Below are 17,648 nucleotides of genomic sequence, written 5' to 3'. Positions count from 1 at the left end.
CGAGTCTGTTCTTACACACAAGCATCCTCACCTCATCCATCTTATTCCCCAGTGATCTCACGTTAGCAAGAAAAACACTGGGGAGTGGCGGTCTGTACGGCCGTTTCTGTAGCCTCACCAGGACTCCAGCTCGACAACTACATTTCTGCCTCCTGTCCTGACGCCGCAGGGGATGGTAAACCACAGAGCGCCCGGAACTCTGGCGATGTCCTCCAAAATTTTATGAGAGCAGAGAAACTTGGCTGTAATCATCTGTTTACTGCTTAATCCAATCTGCAGGAGCTGAAGTCTGGTGTACATGATGCTCACTCAATGAAGCGACAAATAAAAACAATGAAAACCCCACACACACGAACACACTTGCACTTAAAAGAGACCACAAGCTGCTGCGTCTGAATGCGCCACCTTTTTCAAAAGCATCATACAGGGGAAAAAAACAAGATGCCTAAAACGGATCCCTGTGGAACCTGAAATCTCATGTCACTAAGGTTAGAGGTAGTGTTATTATAAAAGACACAGTGAGAACGACTGGACAGATATGACGTCAACCACGCAAGGGCACTTCTGATAATCCCAAAAAGATTCTCCAACCTATCAAACAAAATATGACGATCCACAGTATCAAACGCAGCACTGAGATCTAACAGCACTAAAACCGTTGTGGTGTCTGAGCCCATTGCTCGCATATCACTCACCACTTTAGTGAGAGCCGTCTCTGTGGAGTGATATTTCCTAAAAGCAGACTGCAGTGGCTCAAAGATTATTCTCAGTGAGGTGGTTTACAAACTGCCGTGACACCACGTTTTCTAAAATTTTGGAACAGAATGATAGATTTGATATCGGCCGATAGTTTTTCAATACACTAGGGTCAAGATTATATTTCTTAAGTAATGGTTTAATCACTGCAGATTTGAAACATTTAGGAACAGATCCAGAAGTTAAAGAAAGATTAATAATTTCCAGCACAGTCGGCCCAAGAGTGGGCCACAGGTCCTTAAAGAGTTTTGTTGGTATAGGATCAAATAAACAGGTTGTGCTTTTTGTAGGTGCTACGAGTTTCGTCAGCACACCTAGTGAGATACTATCAAATTATGTAAATCTAGGTAACACCTCAGTGGTAGCACCCACCTCCATAGCAGGGTTTAATGGCTGGGCCGAGGCGTGCTGAGATATGCTCAGCCTAATATCTTCTATTTTTTCTCGAACTAATCCAAGAAATCCTGCGCTGAAAAGGGAGAACAACTAACAGGTGGCTGCCTGTGAATAAGAAATGCTACAGTGTCAAACAAGAACTTTGAGTTATGTTTGTTTTTACTGATCAAATCAGAATAATAGGCCCGCTTTGTGGCCACTAGTGCATGATTATAGTCTAAAATAGCATCACGCCAAGCAAGGCGAACACCTCTAATTTGGAATAATGCCATTTCCGTTCCAAACCTCTAGCCTTCTGCCTGAGGTCACGCAAGTAACTATTGAACCAAGGTGACTGTGCCTCGGGACGGCGTAGCCCCAAAAGAGGAGGCACAATACTATCAAGTGTAGTTTTAAGTGCTAAATTTGAACTATCCGCAAGGCTGTCTACTGATTTGGCGTTCTCCAATCTCGAAGTTAAAATATCAGGTAGTCAGGTAGTAGCCTTTTTTTTTTTTTTTTTTTTTTTACTCCATAGCTCCTGATCATTCAGTCATAGATTGCCCAAACTATACCTTTTTGGAATCTTTACAATCAGAAAAATAATGTCCATCCATCCATCCATCCATTTTCTTCCGCTTTATCCGGAGTCAGGTCGCGGGGGCAGCAGCTCAAGCAAAGCCGCCCAGACCTCCAACTACAAATAATGTGTAGTTTTCAAAATGATTTGAGCATTTTTAATTTTTACCCCTGTGTACTGAAAATTCAAGTGGCCAGTTTTTTTTTTTTTTTTCTCAAAAGAGTAATGTCTAAGGCGTATTTGTGCCGACTTTGGTGCTTGTATCACCATTTGCACGATTGTTTCAGTTACCTGCTGCACTAAGATGAGCAGGGCTGGTCAGACACTCATGTGGCTGCTGAGTCCATCTGCTGCTCCTGACAGAGAAAGGCGACTCTTGAGCCTGAGCCACTTGTGTGCAGTTTCACGACAACAGCTTCCAGTGATCCACACCTACTGCATCCACAGTTGTCTGCCATCAAAATAAAAATAAAATCCTTGAAACATCTTAGTTTACATGTAATGTGAGTCTACACTATATTAAAAAAAACCAAAAAAAAACTGCTCTGATCCCTTTCTTGTATTAATTAATTCTATTATTCACCCACCCCCTTTACTGTGCATGCGTCATTTTGGAGGGGAGCGATGAGTCTGCACAATCGGTCCCCCTCTGACGTGAATTCTTAATTCTTGTAGATGTAAAGGCTAATGTGTACAGAGTAAGAATGTACTTTTGATTTACTTTGGCAGATTGTAAACTACACCCTTCATTATTTTTACCTGTGGCCAACATATGGCCATCGAGTATTGCAAAGACCTGGTGTCTGTCTGTCTGTCCATCCGTCTGTGTTCAGCATAAGTCCAGTTCTATTACGGCCAGAAAATGTATAGGCATTTTTTTTTTTTTTTTTCCCAAATTTGATATCGCACACCCCCCTATTTTGTGAGAATCATTGAATAAACAATGCCTGTGAAATTTTAAGCCAATCCAATACGTGGAAGTGGTCTCCCAGAGGCATTAAAGATCAGTATAATTCAATAGGAATTGGCGCATATGAAGTCTGTCCAAAACTATCACAAAAGGTCAGTTTTCGTCAGGTCTGTAAAATATCAATTACAAACTGATGCAAAATCATCTCTCAAAAGCTCAATGGCCTGTCAAATAAACTTCAAGAGATCCAGTCTCAAACATAAGAGATTTGGAAGAGTTCGGTTGGGGATCAGCCGGATCACACACACATGCAGAGGGTGAGAGCTCATGCTGACTCTCCGTGGAATCCAACCTCCCAGCTGAAGTGCACCGTGTATCCTCCCCATCTGAAGAGCTCCGTGCTTGATATATTGCAACCACATTCTTTTTCATGAAGCAGCACAGACATTCAGAGGTCACACACAACAAAGCAGGATGCAGGTATGGACATGAAAATCATATTTTAATTGATATCATACTTAATCATTGAACACTACTAAATTGCTCAATGCTTCAGAATGTTAGTGTGAACTACAAATTATTATAATAATCTTAGTATATAATCACTTATGCTTATTGTAATAATCTAAAACATTTGCTAACTGTTCTTTCAGAGTTCTACAAAAGGTGCAGCTGATTTCAATGAAATCCTGACTAAAAGTGACGAGCAGCGACAACTGCTGTACCAGGTGGTTGAGCACCACTGAAAACTCGTCCCAACAGATGCAACAACTCATGTGAATTCAGTCTGTTACTGCTTGATTACTCGTACATGTATGAACTAGAGACAATCCCAAACACCTCCGTTAACTGTTGTTCTCATATTATGACTGCATGCTAAGAGTAACTTCACTTTCACTTTATTTATTCAGTGTCTCCAAAGGAGCAATGAGCTGTACAGCAATGGGTATACAGAAAAGCACAGAATAAAAGAAAAGAAAGAAAAGAAAAAACACACCAAACATTCAGTACACAAGGGGACACAGTACAGACCTGGATCGATGGAAAAGGAACCGAGTTACCTAACACGATTTGCCATCAACCCTATGTATCTGCTTCTCTCCTCCGATCAGCATTCAGAACAGAGATAGCCACAGGTACAAAGGAATGTTTATATCTGTTACTCCTCACTGTAGGAAACCTAAGCCTCGCTCCAGATGGCAAAAAACAAAATTCACCATGGAGAGGGTGGGCCAGATCAGATAAAATTCTCTGAGCCTTCCTCCTCACCTGTCTAGAAAACAAGTCAGACAGTGAGGTCTGCTGGGCCCCCAAAAGCTTGCTGCACAATTCTGCAATGTTATGAAGTGGCTTCCTTGCTTTAATGCTGAGATTTCCGTACCAGCACATCATCGAAAAATTTAAAACCGATTCGATACAAGATTTATAAAATAGGGTCATTATTGTCCTGTCCACTTGAAAATATGACAACTTACGAAGACAAAACAGATGCTGCTGCCCCTTCTTGTACAGCAGGTCTGCATTGTCATTAAAGTTCAACTTGCTATCGATCAGCGTTCCCAAGTATTTATAGTTGTCCACATACTCCACCTGTTGGCCTTTGATTGTAGTGGTTTTGGGTGAGGACATCCGTTTCCGAAAGTCAATAACCATATCTTTTGTCTTGTCAACATTCAGCTGCAAGAAGGAGTCGTCACACCACTGAACCATATCTGCCACGACAGGGCCATGTTCCCTTTCATCACCATGCAGGAGACTGATTATAACAGAATCATCTGCAAATTTTAAAATATGGCGATTCTTATAGTGGCTGCAACAGTCATTTGTATACAAACTTTAAACTCTTTGATTCTTTTAGCATTGAAATAGTTTTCCTATATTTTCAATATAAATGTACTACAAAAATGGTTCTTTCATGTTACTTTTTCAATAATAGTAATAATAATTTGTTACATTATTAATGTCACCTATACTGGTTCAATAACTAATAGGCCATTGGTTCTACAGTTTAATGTTAAATAAAAGTTTAAGTGGAAATATTGTTTAAGTTTGAATAAAAGTTAAGTGGAACATATAATCGCTGTAATACTTGTGTAGCAGTATTAAAGAAAATGTATCTATTTGTAGAAAGTGATATAATTAAATCAATAAATGTTCAGCACATTTTGGTTCTGATGCATTTTGTTCTTGAGTATATTGACCAAAGGTTAAATTCAGTCAAATTGTAGTGTAGTAGTGTAATGACACTGGCGTTATTCTGGATGAGACTTGCTGAAATTTCTAATTTTGCAAAAAACAGTGGGGCCTTGGGAGACCACTTAGACATGATGGATTTTCATGAAATTTTAACATGTTCACCATTTCTCCTAAAATGAAGGGGTGTGCGACTTGAAATTCAAAAAAAAAAAAAAAAATTTTTTCGGCCACCCCAGGCCAGAGTCTTCAAATTCACATGGGATATTCTTGGGACACAGACCTTGGACAAGTTCAAAGATGGCTAACCTTGACATATTTTAAGAGGTTAAAAAGTCACATTCTGTTTGAATCTGTTTTGCTTTGTTTTTGAGGGGCGGGGGATGGCAGCCAATCAGAGTAGAGCTGCACCTTGACATAAGTGGCTGGTCTCTTCAAAACCGCTTTGTTTTGTGTTTATATGCATGTCTCTCATATATTATGTAAAGGCTAGCGAGAAATAAACACTTCTAAAACTGAAAACGTCATCTTTGGAACCTAATAACACCTCTGAACGTATTTTGTGGACGTTAGCAGGGTGACGTCACAGGCTGGGAGCTAGCAGCAAAACTCTGTTTCATTTGCGTGTAAATATATTCTCTTTGTCATATATTATGTAAAAAAAATTTGCGAGAAATGAAACAGTTCTAAAACTGAAAACGCCATCTTTGGAACCTAATAACACCTCTGAACATATTTTAATCAATTCAATCAATTCAGTTTAATCAATTTTATTTATATAGCGTCAAATCACAACAAACAGTTGCCCCAAGGCGCTTTATATTGTAAGGCAAGGCCATACAATAATTACGTAAAAACCCCAATGGTCAAAACGACCCCCTGTGAGCAAGCACTTGGCTACAGTGGGAAGGAAAAACTCCCTTTTAACAGGAAGAAACCTCCAGCAGAACCAGGCTCAGGGAGGGGCAGTCTTCTGCTGGGACTGGTTGGGGCTGAGGGAGAGAACCAGGAAAAAGACATGCTGTGGAGGGGAGCAGAGATCAATCACTAATGATTAAATGCAGAGTGGTGCATACAGAGCAAAAAGAGAAAGAAACACTCAGTGCATCATGGGAACCCCCCAGCAGTCTAAGTCTATAGCAGCATAACTAAGGGATGGTTCAGGGTCACCTGATCCAGCCCTAACTATAAGCTTTAGCAAAAAGGAAAGTTTTAAGCCTAATCTTAAAAGTAGAGAGGGTGTCTGTCTCCCTGATCCGAATTGGGAGCTGGTTCCACAGGAGAGGAGCCTGAAAGCTGAAGGCTCTGCCTCCCATTCTACTCTTACAAACCCTAGGAACTACAAGTAAGCCTGCAGTCTGAGAGCGAAGCGCTCTATTGGGGTGATATGGTACTATGAGGTCCCTAAGATAAGAAGGGACCTGATTTTGTGGACGTTAGCAGGGTGACGTCACAGGCTGGGAGCTAGCAGCAAAGCTCTGTTTCATTTGCGTGTAAATATATCCTCTTTGTCATATATTATGTAAAAAAAAAAAAATAGCGAGAAATAAAACACTTCTAAAACTGAAAACGCCATCTTTGGAACCTAATAACACCTCTGAACATATTTCGTGGACGTTAGCATGGTGACGTCACAGGCTGGGAGCTAGCAGCAAAGCTCTGTTTAATTTGCGTGTAAATATATTCTCTTTGTCATATATTATGTAAAAAAAAAAAAATCTGGAAATCGCAATATGATTTTTTTTTTAATCATTTATTTGTATGTTACTGCTGCAAATAAGTATTTGAACACCTGTGAAAATCAATGTTAATATTTGGTACAGTAGCCTTTGTTTGCAATTACAGAGGTCATACGTTTCCTGTAGTTTTTCACCAGGTTTTCACACACTGCAGCAGGGATTTTGGTCCACTCCTCCATACAGATCTTCTTCAGATCTTTCAGGTTTCACGTTTCAGCTCCATCTAAAGATTTTGTATCGAGTTCAGGTCTGGAGACTGGCCAGGCCACTCCAGGACCTTGAAATGCTTCTTACAGAGCCCCTCCTTAGTTGCCCTGGCTGTGTGTTTGGGGTCATTGTCATGTTGAAGACCCAGCCATGACCCATCTTCAATGCTCTTACTGAGGGAAGGAGGTTGTTTGCCAAAATCTCGCAATACATGACCCCATCCATCCTCCCTTCAATACGGTGCAGTCGTCCTGTCCCCTTTGCAGAAGAGCACCCCCAGAGTATGATGTTTCCACCCCCATGCTTCAAGGTTGGGATGGTTTTCTTGGGGTTGTTCTCATCCTCTAAACATGGTAAGTGGAGTTGATTCCAAAAAGCTCTATTCTGGTCTCATCTGACCACATGACCTTCTCCCATGCCTCCTCTGGATCATCCAGATGGTCACTGGTGAACTTCAAACGGGCCTGGACATGTGCTGGCTTGAGCAGGGGGACCTTGCTGTCCTTCAGGATTTTAAACCATGACAGCATCATGTGTTACTCATGTAATGTTTGTGACTGTGGTCCCAGCTCTCTTCAGGTCATTGACCAGGTCCTCCTGTGTAGTTCTGAGCTTTCTCAGAATCATCCTTACCCCACAAAGTCAGATCTTGCATGGAATCCCAGACCGAGGGAGATTGACAGTCATCTTGTGTTTCTTCCACTTTCTAATAAATAATCAGAACAGTTGTTGTCTTCTACCAAGCTGCTTGCCTGTTGTCCTGTAGTCCATCCCAGCCTTGTGCAGGTCTGCAGTTTTGTCCCTGGTGTCCTTAGACAGCTCTTTGGTCTTGGCTATGGTGGACAGGTTGGAGTGTGATTGATTGTGTGAACAGGTGTCTTTTATACAGGTAATGAGTTCAAACAGGTGCAATTAATACAGGTAAAGAGTGCAGAATAAGAGGGCTTCTTAAAGAAAAACTAACAGGTCTGTGAGAGACAGAATTCTTGCTGATTGGTAGGTGTTCAAATACTTATTTGCAGCAGTAACATACAAATGAATTATTAAAAAAATCATACATTGTGATTTGCAGATTTTTTTTTAAGATTGTCTCTCAAAGTGGACATGCACCTAAGATGAAAATTTCAGACCCCTCCATGATTTCTAAGTGGGAGAACTTGCAAAACTGCAGGGTGTTCAGATACTTATTTTCCTCACTGTAACTTCTGCTTTTGTCAAAAGCTCATGTACATGCACATGCAAAGCCTCCTGCAGATGCTGTTGAAGGGTGAATATTGTTTTTGATTGATTAATAGAGGGGCTTCATTGAACATATAGAAATTGTATGTAAGACAATGGGATGTTAATAATTAATTAAACTGCAAATTATAAAGAACACAAGGCTCATACGACCGAGGGTATTTTAGCATTGTTATATTTTAACATATTAATGTGGTAATCTGATTGTCATAATACTAATAAATTAAAAGGATTTATTATGCTCATCATTTTTAATATATGAATGTAGCAATCTGATCATGTTATTAATAAAGTAAAAGGATCTATTACTTTTGTCATTTTTAAAATGTATTTTAATGTGGCAATATGATCGTGTTATATTAATAAATTAAAAAGATGTTTTACACTCATTTTGTAATATATAAATGTGGTAATCTATTACCACAATCTATTACTCTCGTCATTTTTTTATTAACGGCTGAGTGGATCCTTGTCATTTGATTGGTGCTTTGTATGTCACCTGACATGGATTATTCGTCCCATTTGTGTTGCATTGTATTTAGAGTGCAATTTGGTTCCATACATTTGGTACCATTGCACTCCGCGCGCGCGCACACACGCACACAAAACAAATCCACTGCACTGTCTGGAGGCTGTTAGCAGGAAGTTAGAATGAAAAACTGGACTAACTTGTAATTTCTGGCGTGGTACTCAGGTCAGTTAGCCAGCATCACACTCTACTTAATATGTAGTAGCGGCTGGCTAGGGTGCACTTTAATTACAATCCGAACGGGCCAGTGCGCACCGTTTATCAGTTAAAGTGCTCATTTTTTTCAATTAAAATGTACCTGCTGTGTACCGCTGCCTGAGTGTTGCAGTGATATGACCTGCTGTCACCTTTTATCATCATTCACTTAAGTCTCATGAATGTCACAAATTGCTCTGTGAAAATGAATGATGACAACATAAACACAATGCAGTGCAGCTTACTGCACCTTAACTTAAGGGACATGAAATATATAATGACATGGATATTTATTGGATGGATTTCTATTACCCGTGCATAGAACGGGTAACTCAGCTAGTTATATTAATAAAACAAAATAAACAAAGAAGACTCCTAGGATATATTATGCTATGTTTGGAAAATGTCCAATTAGTAGACAGTCTTGTGGCTAAAACACAGTAACTTGGGTTCAGTGATTACTTGGGTGACCTCAAGCATAAGGCTAGAGATCTAGAACAGAAATGGCGTAGTTCAGAATTAGAAGTATTCCACCTCACGTGGCATGATGCTATCTTAGAATATAACTACTGGCTACAAAGTGGACCTATTACTCTGATTTGATCAACAAAAACAAGCATAACTCAGTTCTTGTTTGACACGGTAGCAACACTTATTCATGGACAACCACCTGTAGTTTGCTCTCCTTTTACAGCACAAGATTTCCTGGATTACGTTTTTTCCAACAATATATTTGTCATTTTAAATTTTTTAAATTGCAAAAAACAAACAAACAAAAAACACAAACATGTAAGAGAACGTCCTCTCAGACACAGAAATCACAGCATTAAAAAAATATCCATAAAGGTAAAAAAAGATCAATCCAAATTTGCAGGGACTGTCTCTTAGTTCAACAGCACCATGAAACTGTTCTTATGTGTCACCTTTCTCTTGATCTTCTGTTAAGTGTGTGCCCTCAGTGAAGAGTATGAAAGGCCTCCAGATACTTTCAAACATGTCCCTTTCCCCTTTCAGTATGTATGTGATCCTTTCCAGTGGAAGTGTAGCCCGCATTTATTTAGTCCACTGTCAAACACTTGGAGGCTTGACATTTTTCCAGTGTACTGCAATGAGCTTTTTTGCTTGTAAAAGACAAATATCAATAAAGAGACGCTCTTTTTGTTTTTTTGTAAACCTGTGTTTTGGTAAAATTAGAAAACAAGTTGGCAGGTCTTTGGCAATAATGTCTTTCACCGTTTGTTTTATTACAACCCAGAATGACTTAATTTCCCTACATTCCCAGATACAATGAACCAGTGTTCCCTTTTCCTCTCCACATTTAGAACATGTATCTGGTGTATTTGAATTATATTGGTGTAATTTTACCAGAGTAACATAAACCTGCATAAGCCATTTGTATTGTAATAATCTCAGAGCTGAAGATTTTCTTTGAGAGTGACAAGGATGGACACAGGATTAGGAATGAACATCTCAGAGGGATGGCTCAGGTGGGACGGTTTGGAGACAAAGTCTGACAGGCGCGATTGAGATGGTTTGGACATATGGGGCCTCATGTATCAACGTTGCATACAGCGATATTTGAGCGTATATGGGGTGTACGCCAAAATGGCTGCGCTACTTGGCATTTATCAATGTGGTCGCTGGCGTACGGTGCGCTGAAAATATACACCAGGTCGAGAGGTGGTGTAAATTATACACCAAAATGAACCAGCGCTGGAATCCACATAAAAATGAAAATGATCAACATGATAAACAGTGCCATTATACAAATCAATGCATATGTTACATAAATAACACTTTCCTGATTATACTACATAATAATCAATACAAATCCCACTTTTGCGGGATTGTTGGTCTCGAGCATGATCCGTGGTCACAGCGCTGACTGCAAAGAAAACGCTGTTCGCCTTTTTCTCCAGACTTCAAGCCTGGAGCCGAGCTTAACTTCATGTGGTGTGATCGTTTTAGACTATGAAATTGATAATAACAACTGTAGTGTTGTCATTCCCTTCGCCCGTGCTGCAATCAGGTTTTGTCTTCTCCATTTGTTTGTTAAAATCAAATAGATAAAGAAATACACTTAAAAAATAAAGAAATCTGAAAAATAAGGCATGTCTTATTAATTGAGCGAGCAAATATCCACATGTAAAAAGAGAATAACACTTTTTTGATTATACTACAAAACAATTAATATGACGGTCGCTTTTGAGGCTCTGTTGGCACGCGTCATGATTGGTGCAGTTCTTTTTCTTTGCCGTCTTCCTGGCTTCCATGTCGTAAAATGAGGGTGTGTCTGAAGCGGAGTCTGAATATTTATGGGCGTGTTCATTATAATTACGATTGTTTTCACCCACCGCATTCATCAAGGTCACGTCGGGCGTACGCCGGAAATGGGCAGGTGCGCACTGCTTGATACATGTCACAGCAACTTTGGTGTACTTTAAATTTACACCGTAAATTTACGTCACAAGCGCGCAACGTTGATACATGAGGCCCATGCAGAGGAGGGATCCAGGGTATGTGGGGAGAAGGATGCTGAGGATGGAGCCACCAGGCAGGAGGAGAAGAGAGAGGACAAAGACTTTGTGGATGTGATCTGCTGTGGTGCCCCCTACTGGGAGCAGCAAGATGAAGAAGAAACTTGTGTGATTTCATCGTAAAGAGTTTATGACCAACGATGCAAGCAACTCCTATGGCAGTACAGGTCGCATGATTTTTCTGAGCTTGCTCACAGATCTAACCCTAATTACCGTGCGTGAACCGCTGACAGTTTGTGCCCTTTGTTTTGTTGTGGTGTCTCACTTGCCTTCATCTGCTCTGCAGACTCTGCTTTCAGAGAAGGTCACCCAAATGATGGAGTGGGCCTCCAAACGTTCAGTCATCAGGATGAACGGAGATAAATTTCGGCGGTTTGTTAAAGCTCCTCCCAGAAACTACTCTGTGGTCATCATGTTCACGGCACTGCAGCCACAAAGGCAGTGTGGAGTCTGCAGGTAAGAGCGCGTAGTACTGTCAGTGTTTGTACTGCAGCCCGAACACTCGATGTTTGTTTCTTTGTGTGTACTTGTGTTGCACAGAATACTTGACTTGTCAGCCTTACTGCTGTTCTAAGATACTTTGCGCTTGACACAGACTTGTCACTGGTTACGTGGTCACTCTCGTCCACAGCACAGAGAGCGGTAATGAGTGTTCCACTTCCGCGTTACTCCTTGCATGCTTATATTGACACAGGGCAGTATTCATTACCGGATCATGGTGACTAGTAAATTAAGTCAGTGTCACATGGAACAATCTGGTCTGACAGCAAATGGTATTAATAAATTGCTTTGACTCTGTTGAGAGCTTGGTCTCCAAAGTAAAGCTCAAACAATGTCAACATTCATTGTATACTGTGGCATGTGACATATGTTACCCCATAACATGATAACTAAGCATGAAACATGGCGCAAACTAGTCCTTTTTATTACCCCATGAACTCAACCAATAATTTGCATCACTTTTTCCTGTTTCTTCCTGTTAAAAGGGAGTTTTTCCTTCCCACTGTGGCCAAGTGCTTGCTCATAGGGGGTCGTTTTGACCGTTGGGGTTTTTCATAATTATTGTATGGCCTTGCCTTACAATATGGAGCGCCTTGGGGCAACTGTTTGTTGTGATTTGGCGCTATATAAGAAAAAAGTTGATTGGTTGATTGATTGACTTTTTACCAGAATTGGAGCAAGTTAAATTTTTCATCCCTGTACAAACTGAAGTTGACCTAGTCTTAATGTTCATTCTTAATGTTTTAGCATTCAGCCACAGATGGTCCAAACTATACCTTTTTGGAATCTTTGTGATCGGACAAATAATGTGGTGTAATCATATTTTTAATATGATTGGAGTGTCTTTTAATTTTAACCCCTGTGTAATTCTAAAATTGACCCCTAATTGGCTGCCTATTGAAAAGTTCAAGTGGCCAATCTGTTTTTTTTTTTTCTTCTTCTTTTTCCAAAAGAGTAATGTCTAAGGTGTGTGTGTGTGTGTGTGTGTGTGTGTGTGTGTGTACGCCAGTTTTGGTGCTTGTTTCCAGAAATGAATGACTGTTCCAGTTATCTGCTCCACTTTGTAGACTGGGGTTTGTGTACTTGAGTCTTCCTGCCTGGATTTTTGGATGTGATACTTCAATCTGAATTATCACAGTCCACTCAGCTGGATATGGGTACTGTCCTTGTCTTGGGAAGTACTTTGTGATGGATTAGTGTCCCATCCAGGGGAGTTACAGACTCTTATTTGGTTCATGCTGCAGTACCTAGGGATAAGCACAGGCACCGGTGAGCCTCAGGGGCTACAGGGGACTGACTCCTTGTTGAATAAAAGCTAAAACCTCACAATATAAGCACATCTTGCCAATTTAATTTAATCTCCATTGCGGCGGTGTACAGAGGGAGAAACTGTCATTGTCCTACTACGTATGGACCAAAGTGTACTTTGAATGTGGTCTGTTAATATTCTTACTTACTCATTTAAATGCAACTTTTCTTTTTAGGCAAGCTGATGAGGAGTTTCAGATTTTGGCAAACTCTTGGCGTTATTCCTCTGCCTTTACCAACAAAGTTTTCTTTGCATCTGTCGACTTTGATGAAGGATCAGATGTCTTTCAAATGGTAAGATGCCTTCCTTTTCTCCAAAATGCCCACGGTCATACACAGTGGAGATGAAGTATGAGATATGAAATATTTTATTCATTTCATATTAAAAGGCAGTTATATTAAAAAAAATAAAATAAAATTATGCTTTCTGAGCTCACAGTTTAAACTGATGCACAAGTATCTATCACTTACATTATGGAAGCCCGACATAGTCTAATTTACCAGAAGTGGAATCAGAATAGCTTTTATTCACCAAGTATCTACAAGAATACAAGGAATTTGACAATGATTTGAACTGTACTCTCTCTGCATGGCATGTAGAAATATACACTAAACACTAAATCATTCACAATAAAAAATGTGCAAGAAAAAATGTGTGCAGAGAAGAAACAAATAGATTAAAGTTGTATATGAGGTATATGGTATGGCTGAGTGAGTTTTTTTGGCAGGTTAAATTGTTCATCAGTGTGACGGCCTGTGGAAAGAAACTGTTCCTGTGTCTGGTTGTTCTGACGTACAGAGCTCTGTAAAGTCAACAGGGGTGCTAGTTTTCCGTCAAATGGCGGAAATCCGTCAAAATCGAAACTCGGTTTCCATCATTTCCGTCAGAAGTTCTCAATCTCTAAGTTAAAAACCTACTACAGTATGATACCTGTGCAGCTGTGCGCAAGGGGGGCATTCTGTGTCTGGTGCTTCAGTCAGTGCGAAGTCCGACTGAGGCTGCTGCGGGGCTCAGGATGCTGCTGGGTTCTGTTTGGATGAACCACCATGTTTCTCTTTGATAGAAACGTTCTTTAAAAAGGAAAATTGACACTTAAAGCGAGAGCAGACGGTACGGCTGTTGAACTGTGTCGGTGAGCAGGCTAGACGGCGGGTGTTAGTCTTTTATTCTGTAATCGTGATTGTCACTGAGTTTAGTGTTCTTTTTTTAACGACATTGTGCAAGGTTTATCAGTCCGCGGACACTGATCTGTGTGTTAGAGATACAAATCAGTGTCCTCGGATCCGAGGAGGTCTGCAGAGAAAAATGCCACTCTCAAAGCCTGGCAACAGTTGTTGTAATACAGGACTGGTTGGTTGCTGTGACAACGCTGTGTGGCTCCTGCAAGATGGTAAAGCTAAACGTAGCATGTGGACATCGCAAACTGTTAGAGCTCTCAAGTTTTTAAAAGAAGATTTGTGCAGCATGTCTGTGTCACGGACCGACGTTGAAGAGAGGGAAGATGGCGAGAAAGACGGTTTGAAAAAGTCTGATAAGGACAAGAATCCGTGACCTCATCAACCCACCTGAAAGATAAAAGAAATGGGAAAAGTGAACTGTGCCATCAGGAAACACTGTAAGCATTTTTCTCTCTGGAAAATAAACATTGTGCTGTTCAATCAGGATTTAGAAAAAATTGTGACTTTTTTTCATTAATCTTAACTTTCTTTCATTGGAAACAAAGACTGTGGCTTTCAGGTATTTACCTGAATTTACACAAGAATGTAAATGAGTTTTTATTAATCTAGACTTTTTTCATGGAAAAAGACACTGTGACTTTGAGTGGATTTACAGGAATTTACACAAGAATATGGTGGCTTTTTTGCCATAAGGTATGTTATTGATATTTTACCCTGATTTTCCAAATATTCTCCAATCTTTAGCTGTGGTTTTTGAAATGCTGTAACAGTCTTTTCAGTCTTCATAAATTTCATGTAGTTTAATTGTTCTGAGTTGATGCATAATTTGGTTTACAATTAAAAGGAAAATTATTCCAGGTCCTACTTCCACGTCATATTCTGTTATTTCAACATCAATCAATCAATCAACTTTTTTTTATATAGCGCCAAATCACAACAAACAGTTGCCCCAAGGCGCTTTATATTGTAAGGCAAGGCCATACAATAATTATGAAAAACCCCAACGGTCAAAACGACCCCCTGTGAGCAAGCACTTGGCTACAGTGGGAAGGAAAAACTCCCTTTTAACAGGAAGAAACCTCCAGCAGAACCAGGCTCAGGGACGGGCAGTCTTCTGCTGAGACTGGTTGGGGCTGAGGGAAAGAACCAGGAAAAAGACATGCTGTGGAGGGGAGCAGAGATCGATCACTAATGATTAAATGCGGAGTGATGCATACAGAGCAAAAAGAGAAAGAAACAGTGCATCATGGGAACCCCCCCACAGTCTACGTCTAAAGCAGCATAACCAAGGGATAGTCCAGGGTCACCTGATCCAGCCCTAACTATAAGCCTTAGCGAAAAGGAAAGTTTTAAGCCTAATCTTAAAAGTAGAGAGGGTATCTGTCTCCCTGATCTGAATTGGGAGCTGGTTCCACAGGAGAGGAGCCTGAAAGCTGAAGGCTCTGCCTCCCATTCTACTCTTACAAACCCTAGGAACTACAAGTAAGCCTGCAGTCTGAGAGCGAAGCGCTCTAATGGGGTAATATGGTACTACGAGGTCCCTAAGATAAGATGGGACCTGATTATTCAAAACCTTATAAGTAAGAAGAAGAATTTTAAATTCTATTCTAGAATTAACAGGAAGCCAATGAAGAGAGGCCAACACGGGTGAGATATGCTCTCTCCTGCTAGTCCCCGTCAGTACTCTAGCTGCAGCATTTTGAATTAACTGAAGGCTTTTTAGGGAACTTTTAGGACAACCTGATAATAATGAATTACAATAGTCCAGCCTAGAGGAAATAAATGCATTAATTAGTTTTTCAGCATCACTCTGAGACAAGACCTTTCTGATTTTAGAGATATTGCGTAAATGCAAAAAGGCAGTCCTACATATTTGTTTAATATGCGCTTTGAATGACATATCCTGATCAAAAATGACTCCAAGATTTCTCACAGTATTACTAGAGGTCAGGGAAATGCCATCCAGAGTAAAGATCTGGTTAGACACCATGCTTCTAAGATTTGTGGGGCCAAGTACAATAACTTCAGTTTTATCTGAGTTTAAAAGCAGGAAATTAGAGGTCATCCATGTCTTTATGTCTGTAAGACAATCCTGCAGTTTAGCTAATTGGTGTGTGTCCTCTGGTTTCATGGATAGATAAAGCTGGGTATCATCTGCGTAACAATGAAAATTTAAGCAATACCGTCTAATAATACTGCCTAAGGGAAGCATGTATAAAGTGAATAAAATTGGTCCTAGCACAGAACCTTGTGGAACTCCATAATTAACTTTAGTCTGTGAAGAAGATTCCCCATTTACATGAACAAACTGTAATCTATTAGACAAATATGATTCAAACCACCGCAGCGCAGTGCCTTTAATACCTATGACATGCTCTAATCTCTGTAATAAAATTTTATGGTCAACAGTATCAAAAGCAGCACTGAGGTCCAACAGAACAAGCACAGAGATAAGTCCACTGTCCGAAGCCATAAGAAGATCATTTGTAACCTTCACTAATGCTGTTTCTGTACTATGATGAATTCTAAAACCTGACTGAACCTCTTCAAATAGACCATTCCTCTGCAGGTGATCAGTTAGCTGTTTTGCAACTACCCTCTCAAGAATCTTTGAGAGAAAAGGAAGGTTGGAGATTGGCCTATAATTAGCTAAGATAGCTGGGTCAAGAGATGGCTTTTTAAGTAATGGTTTAATTACTGCCACCTTAAAAGCCTGTGGTACATAGCCAACTAACAAAGATAAGTTGATCATATTTAAGATTGAAGCATTAAATAATGGTAGGACTTCCTTGAGCAGCCTGGCAGGAATGGGGTCTAATAAACATGTTGATGGTTTGGATGAAGTAACTAATGAAAATAACTCAGACAGAACAATCGGAGAGAAAGAGTCTAACCAAATACCGGCATCACTGAAAGCAGCCAAAGATAGCGATACATCTTTGGGATGGTTATGAGTAATTTTTTCTCTAATAGTCAAAATTTTGTTAGCAAAGAAAGTCATGAAGTCATTACTAGTTAAAGTTAATGGAATACTCAGCTCAATAGAGCTCTGACTCTTTGTCAGCCTGGCTACAGTGCTGAAAAGAAACCTGGGGTTGTTCTTATTTTCTTCAATTAGTGATGAGTAGAAAGATGTCCTAGCTTTACGGAGGGCTTTTTTATAGAAACATGATCATTGACAGTTCAAATAAAAGGTTGAATACAGGATCATTTAAATATGTACTAATTTTGAGATTTCTTTGTTTCAGGAGATGCTGAAAATGTATCATTAGATAAAAAATGTATTAATTTGGCTCCTGGGGCCCATGCCCCCCCCCCAGACCCCCTGCAAATTTTCCTTGGATTTCACAATTTTCATTTCACAGGCCTGTAAATGAGGCTAAACTTTAGCTGTTCACGT

The 17,648-nt window shown here is 40.1% G+C and overlaps 1 protein-coding gene across 1 annotated transcript in view; it reads left to right on the top strand.

Annotated features, from left to right (window-relative positions):
• magt1 (magnesium transporter 1) overlaps positions 1-17,648 on the top strand; it is a 70,212-nt gene that overhangs the window by 5,831 nt on the left and 46,733 nt on the right. Inside the window, exons 2-3 of the mRNA XM_034180995.1 lie at positions 11,547-11,716; positions 13,246-13,363. Coding sequence (XP_034036886.1) covers positions 11,547-11,716; positions 13,246-13,363 — 288 coding nt within the window. The remainder of the gene's footprint in view (positions 1-11,546; positions 11,717-13,245; positions 13,364-17,648) is intronic.

This window comes from Thalassophryne amazonica, chromosome 11 (assembly GCF_902500255.1).
Source record: "Thalassophryne amazonica chromosome 11, fThaAma1.1, whole genome shotgun sequence".
NCBI classification, from domain to species: Eukaryota; Metazoa; Chordata; class Actinopteri; order Batrachoidiformes; family Batrachoididae; genus Thalassophryne; species Thalassophryne amazonica.
Note: the sequence above shows the minus strand (reverse complement) of the source record. Positions and strands in the feature narration are given on the sequence as shown.